The sequence below is a fragment of the Elephantulus edwardii genome, unplaced genomic scaffold (genome assembly GCF_000299155.1).
Source record: "Elephantulus edwardii isolate Elephantulus edwardi_28Jun2011 unplaced genomic scaffold, EleEdw1.0 scaffold00027, whole genome shotgun sequence".
NCBI classification, from domain to species: domain Eukaryota; kingdom Metazoa; phylum Chordata; class Mammalia; order Macroscelidea; family Macroscelididae; genus Elephantulus; species Elephantulus edwardii.
In genome coordinates, this window is record NW_006399777.1 from 21,395,166 (window position 1) to 21,402,550 (window position 7,385).

The following is a 7,385-nucleotide window of genomic DNA, read 5'->3' on the forward strand; positions in this document are numbered from 1 at the left end:
GGATAATCTGCTCTGCATACATGTTGAAAAGGTATGGAGACAGGATGCATCCCTGGCGTACACCCTGCCCTATTTTGAACCATGCAGTGTTACCCTGCTCTGTTCTGACTACTGCCTCTTGCTCCAAGTAAAGATTGTTCTAGCCATTTAAAAAAAAACATTATTTAACAAGATTTTACTTGAATATGATACTTTTTTATAATAATTCCCACATTCTCTTGTGTCACCTTTTTGGGGAATGAGAACAAACATGAATATCTTCCAATCATTTGGCCAAGTAGTTGTTTTCCAAATTTCTTAGCACAAACTGGTGAGCATGTCCAGGACTGCATCTGTCTGTTCAGACGTGTCAGTCGCCATTCCATTGATCTCCACGGCCTTGATTTTAACTCATACTTTCAGTGCCACTTGAACTTCTTCTTTCATTGCCATTGGTTCTTGTTTATATGCTACTTTCTGAAATGGTTTTGTGCCAATCAAGTCTTTTTTGGTACAACAACTCTGTGTATTCCCTCCATATTCTTTTTATCTTCCCGGATCCTTCAAGATTTGGGCCATAGAATCCTTCAGTGTGGCAACTTGAGGCTTGACGTTGTTTTTCAGTTCTTTCAGCTTGAGAAATGCCAAAGGAGTTCCTCCCTTTTTATTTTCTAACTCCAATTATTTGCGTGGTTTGTTAGGACACTTTGCTTTTTCTTCTCGAGCTGCTCTTTGAAGTCTTCTGTTCAGCTCCTTTAACTTCAACATGTCTTCCCATCATTTTATCTTCTTGATGTCCTAGTGCAATCTTCAGAGTCTCTTCTGACATCTGTGTTGGCCTTTACTTACACTTCTGTCTTTGTAATAACCTCTACACCTGTACTGAGTGTATTAAATGTTGCAGTGGGGAAGCAGCAAAGATCTGGTAGGGACATCGATCAAGGACTCAAAGATCCTGGGTGGTATGCTGCGTTGTTGTTATGTGCCATTGAGTCGCCTGTGACCCATAGCAATGCTCTGTACAGCAGCTCTGAAGCCTGCCCTGTCCTGAGTCAGTCTCAGTAATACTGACACACCAACCCCCATTGCCCCAGTCACTGTATCAATCCATCTCATGCAGAGTCTTCCTCACCTGCGCGGTCCCTCCACTCTTCTGAGCATGATGTTCTTCTCCAAGGACTGGTCCCTCCTGGCCACATGCCCGAAGTGTGTTAGATGGAGCTTCAGAATCCTAGCCTCCCAGGAGAGATTTGGTTTCACCTTCTCCAAGACAGACCTATTTGTTTTCCTGGCAGTCTATGGTATGTTCAAGACACTTCTCCAGCACCACAACCCAAAAGCAACAATTCTTTCTCTATCATCCTTAGTGATTGTGTAGCTCTTGGATGTATAGCAAGTACTTATGAAGACCATGACATAGTGGGTACAGTATCAGGCCTGCTAACTGAAAGGTTGGCAGTTCAAATCCATCTGTCGCTTCTCAGAGAAAGAGGAATCAATTTTTCTCATAAAGATTTTTTTTAAACCCAACAAAGGTGGCTGACTTGGGAAATCTGGTGAGGCTTTCTGGAAAAGTGAAGTCTAGGATGGTAACAGATAAGGCAGTCAGAGGGGGAGTAGTAGGGACTGTTCTTGGAACAAGGCAAGTGGAACAAGGTGGGATGTGGGGGATAGGGTCGACTCTGAGCTAGGGCACCTTTCTAGGATGCTGTGAGGGAATTTTTACTCTAGTGAGGGCTGGTGTTAAGAGGCAAACAGAGAAAAGGTTCCCCCTCCATTTGCCTCTTCTTCAGAGGTGAGACCTGATCCTAGTCAGTTGCAAGGAACATGGGGTGAATAGGCTCCCTCTCCCAGCTGAGTTGAGGGGGCAGCCCCTAGTTTTCATTTCTACTCCTTTCCAGGCCCCCCTTCCATCCTTTCTGCCTCTTCCTGTGGGCTGGCCAGCCGCTCCTCCCAGGCCGAGGAGTTTTTGTGTCAGCACTTGGGGATATTACGGGTCCCCAGACATTAGGGACTTAGTGGAGAGGAAGCTGGGAGTCTCAGAAATGCTCAGCTCCTCCAATCTCTCCAGGATTTTAAAGGTGTGCACCTCAGAGGGACATTGTTCAGTCCTCTCCTTTGGGAAAGGTTCTCCTTCCCAGGAAGTGGACAGGCTGCATTCATTGGATGGAGCCAGGACCCAGCATTCTGTGGGAGTTGTGAACTCAAATCTTTGGACGTTGAGTCTCCTGAGCCTCAGATATAAATGGGGGTCGGGGGGTAGGGAGAATCCGACCCTCAGCTGCCTTTGTTCTCTGGCCACTGAGGGCATGACAGATGAAGACCATCACTGTCATTAAATACGCACGTTTTGTGTCAGCTGCCCCGTGACACACCCTTACTCCTCTGTCCCACAAACCTCTGCATCACCAAGGCTCCTCTCCACATCACGAAATCTTTGGGCCTCAATGTCTTGGAAAATGGCACATATTTGTTTCTGGAAAAGATTGGAAGCAAATGCATGAGCCTGTTGCTTCTTCTCGCTGGGCGGCATTCTTTGATACAATCTCATCCCCCTCTTCCTCTCTGTAGCGGTGATATGTTCTGCGTTTCCTACAGACACTGTGCATCCCTGGGTCATTAAAATGAATAAAAATGGCAATTAAGTGGAATGGGCACACTGGTGGCCTAGTGGTAAGAATTCGTGCTGCAGTCCCAAAGGCACGCAGTTCAAATCCACCATCTGCTTGGTGGGAGAGAGAAGGACAATGGCCTCCTGTGTGATTTGCTGCCTCTGATAAACCCACCGGAGGGTCAAATATGGGTTGGTTATTATTGTTGTTATTATTATGGGTTATTATTATGTTGTTGCATACAACAACCACCAGGAGGATAGGGATTTGCAAATACCAAACTCCCTGGCCAAGATGGTGCTGGAGGGTCTTGTCTGAATATCCAAATGACTGGTGGAGAAAGGGGCCTGGGAAACGGGTCAGGCAGCCTGGAGTCCTCTCTGGTCCTCAGTGATGTCCAAGAGCGTGCATCCAGCCACAGAGTCCGCTCCCAGTGGGGTTTGCCTTGTCTGCTGCCTGCCCCACCGTCCAGTGCGCTCCTGAGAGCGGGGCTGCACTAACTACTGCTGACAGAGCGCCCCGGGATGCTGAACCTGCGTGTGAACCACGCTGTAGCTTGTGTGAGTGGAATTGTGACCCTCAGGGCTCCTGCCAGGCTCACTGGGCCTCTGCATGCTCAGACACCTGCAGATCTAACTTGCTCTTGGGGCTTCTTGTTCTCCAGATTCATTTCCCGGACGTGGAGCGGGTCGAGTGGGCGAACAAGGTAAGGTCTGGGTCCTGGTTGGGTGCTGTCACCGCTCCAGACTTCAGTGCCCCCCAATCCTGGCTCTGTGCAGGAGTCACCCGCAGCAGCAGAGACCCTGATGGAGTGCGAGGGGGCCTAGGGCTTCCAGATGGTTCCCAGGCCCCTAGAGAGTCTGAAAATGACCCTCCACCACTGGGGAGGGAGCCCTTCTTTCTGAACACCTGGCCCCTCTTGGACTCTTCTCTTTCAGCAATGGCTTTCTTCTTTTGGGGGAGGGAGAGAGGCTTGAAAATTTACACACAGCTGCTTACACACAACCACAACAGAGAAGGTTGAAAACATAGAGATAAGTCCAGCATGAACAGGCCATCTGCCAAAGGGCCCAGCAGGCCAAGCCCAGCGCTTTCAGTTTGACATCTTCAGGCTCCCATCTCAGCCCCAAGCCGGTCTGCGTGACTTCGGGTAGATTACTCAACGTCTCTGAGCCGGCTTTCCTCACCTGTAATGTAGAAATAATTATAGTCCCTGCCTGGTGAGATTGCTGTGAAAATTAATAAGGTAATTAGCGCACAACAATGCCTGGTACTGACTTCATGGCCGTTCAGATATTTTTTCAGTTTCTTCTTGTGATTGAACTTACATCACCGGGAGCCTAGCTAGTGACTCAGCCACCAGATGCTCCAGGCAACCCTGACCTCAGGGCTGGCCATCTCTCAGCAGGACCAGTGAGGGAACAGCCCTGCCACGGCCTGATCTGCCCAGACAGGTCGCTAATGGAAAGGCCCTTTTGCAGCCCCCATCTCTGTCTTCTGACTCAGCACGTTTTTCTAATACAAACCTTTCCTGTGTTTGGGGAAGAGGCTTAGCCCAGAGCAGGAATTACTCAGGCAAAGTTTTAGGATGGTGTTCCTGGTGGTTGTTGATCAGAGGTTAATGTTCTTTAGGTATCAGAAATGTCAATGGATTAAAAAAACCTCGTTAATTTCAACGAACATCTACAGAGATGTTCATTGAAATAAAAAAAAAGTTGATACCACAAGAAAAAAACCCAACAAAACACCTCATTAAAATTTGGAGAAAATTGGTAACTGCTTGTCAAAGAAATTTTGAGGATTAAATGACAGGGGCAGAGTCTCTGGACCACACCTGGTACCCCGGCCGCACAGTGAGTTGGTCATTTGTACATGAGTTAGCTCGTGGATGCATGTAGCTTTGTGGTTGTTGTTGTTGTTGTTGTTGTTATGTGCCGTTGAGTCGTTTGTGACTCATAGCGACCCTATGTACAACAGCCCTACACTCTGCTCTGTCCTGTGCCAATCGCACTGTCTCTGACACTCCCATCCCGATTATCCCAGTCACTGAATCAATCCACGTCATAGAGGGTCTTCCTCTCCCTCTACCCTCCCAAGCGTGATGTCCCTCTTTTTTTCCCCTTCACTAACACACAGAGACCAGCACAGCACAGGGCCTGGATGGGGAGACAGGTGTGAGGACAAACTGTACACTAGGGCACTGAGGTGTTAGGGCCAACTTCACACCCACGGCTCACGTGGAGAATGAATGACACACCAGCAAGACAGAGGATGAGACCGGGTCTAAGAAAGTAGAATCTTAAGGACTAGAGTTTGGAGAAGGCCCTGGAAGAGAGGTCCATTTTCCAGATGGGAACAATGAGGCCCGGGAGTCTCAAAGCCTTTAAGCTTTAATGGATTTGGAATGGGGAGAGGGCAGGAGGTGGTGCATCTTTAAGTTAATACTCAGGCTCAAAGAAGGGGAGAAGGGGTACCTCCAACAGCATATATTGGCTGACTAACCTTCCTCCCGCCCCACCCCACTGCAACCACCCGTGTCACCTGCCATCAGGGAGGGTCTCTACCCTGTCCTGTTCCCCCGGCCCATGGGCACCCCCAGATCAACACCATGGGGGGTTTTGCTTCAGGGATCCACCCAGAGCCACTCTTCCTCACTGTGATAGAAAAAAAAAATCCACAGGTAGTCATTTATGATTCTTTTCTGTGAGGTTTTCCTTAAACTTCAGGAACCTGCTTCTTAATAATTCCAGACTGTAGAAAGGGACCATGTATATATATATAAGCACAGAGTTAAAAGGCTTCATAATATGACGTTTAGTGAAAGATTTCACACACACACACACAAAGAGTTTTGCAAAATGACACCTGACACCAGAGCCTGCAGTCCTACTGCCAGCATCAGAGGGACAGGGGGGAGATGGGAAGAGTTGTGGAAGGGGCTGGGGAGGTGGCTATCAGCTGTTAGGTGGACAGATGAGTGAATGGTGGGCGTGCCAGGGAGTATGGTTCCCCACCCTCCAGAGCCAGGCTGCAGAGAATCAGGGTCCCATCTTTGCAACCCTGAACCTGTGTGGGGACACAGGCCTGCCCATCAAGGGCCTCTTCCTGTGACCCCCAGATCATCTCTCAGACCTGGCCCTACCTAACCATGATCATGGAAAGCAAATTCCGGGACAAACTCGAGCCCAAGATCCGGGAGAAGAGCACTCACCTGAGGACGTTCACCTTCACGAAGCTCCACTTTGGGCAGAAGGTCAGTGCTGCCTGGGGCTCCCCTCGCCCACCTCCTCATCCCTCCTCCCCCACCCCATAGCTCAGTCACCTGACTTCCAGGTTCCCACAGGTGTGACGGGGCACCACCCCTCTGTGCATTTCCAGCCTCTTGAGCTCAGGACAGACCCCCTTGGCCCCAGCACCATCCCTTCATGCCTGGCTCAGAGGGAACAGTCAAGGAAACATGGGAAAATTGTTTGAGTCTTTTTAAGCAACGCTTTGAAAACATGACCACGCAGTAGAAATCAGACAGATGTATGTCAGAGCTGCTCACCTTCTTCATCAGCTCTGGGAGACCTCCCTTCCGTGCGTGGATAGTGCCACAGGGCGGGGGGCTTTCAAAAATTGGATTGCATACAAATCCTCCTGCATTGTGTGTCAGTCATGTATATTGTGTTTCATACGATCAATCATATACATTGTTGGTGTTGCTATTGTTGAATACCATCAAGTCAGAACTGACTCAAAACTGACCCTCCAGTGGGTTTTCAGGAGTTAATCACTCGGGAGGAGATTGCCCATCCTTCTCCCACAGAGCTGCTGGTGGATTTGAACTGTGTGCTTTCAGGATTGCAGCCCAGCTTCTTGCCACTAGACCACCAGTGTTTTCCTTATACATTGTGTTTTATAAAATTGATTCCCGTTGGTCTATATGCCCACTATTACTCCATCTTCTCAGGTCCCTTACTGGAGCTTTCCTAATTCCTTTACGCACTCCCTCACCACCCACCAGACTCTGTTAGCCTAGTGGTTCCTCCTCTCTCCACCTTCTGCCCCCCAACCCCTCTCCCCCTTTGGACCTTTATGCACATCTTACGAGTTATCCTTCTATTTTCACTATAATGATCTAATGCAGTATTTGTCCTTATATGACTGAGATAGTTCACTCAGTTATAATGCTCTCTAGACTCTCCCATGTTATATAGTATTTTTTTTTTCAAATCGTTGTTCCTTAGTGCTACGTTGTATTCCATTGTGTGAGTGTACCACCATTTCTCAATCCACTCATTTGTTGATGGACAATTGGGCTGTTTCTATTTTCTTGTCTTGAGAATAATGCTGCTATGAACATAGGTGTACACATCTTCATTCTTGTCTCACTTCTCTTTTCCTTGGGATATATTCCGAGCAGCAAAATTGCTGGGTCATGTGGGATTTCTATGTTTTCCTTTTTGAAAAAACACCAAATTGCCTTCAGAGTGGTTGTACCATTTTATAATCCCACCGACAGTACAGGAGAGTTCCAATCTCTCCACATCCTCTCCAAGGTGCCACTGGGAAGCTTTTGAGTCTCTATGAACTGCACTATTTCTGTAAATGTCCCACGGAAAAAGGTCCTGAGCAATGAAGGCTCTGAGCAAAGAAGTCTGTTTTGTTTATCAACAGTCATGGAGCTTTGGTGGCTTAGTGGTAAGGAGTTGGGCTGCCAACTACAAGGTACTTGGTTCTAATCTACCAGCTGCTGCTGTTCTTGTTGTTGTTATGTGCTGTCAGTTTCTTGTGACTCATAGCGACCCTATG

General features: G+C 48.1%; 1 protein-coding gene across 1 annotated transcript in view; it reads left to right on the forward strand.

Annotated features, from left to right (window-relative positions):
* Nucleotides 1–7,385, forward strand: part of ESYT3 (extended synaptotagmin-like protein 3) — a 75,241-nt gene that overhangs the window by 30,050 nt on the left and 37,806 nt on the right. Inside the window, exons 2-3 of the mRNA XM_006883428.1 lie at nt 3,256–3,297; nt 5,710–5,844. Coding sequence (XP_006883490.1) covers nt 3,256–3,297; nt 5,710–5,844 — 177 coding nt within the window. The remainder of the gene's footprint in view (nt 1–3,255; nt 3,298–5,709; nt 5,845–7,385) is intronic.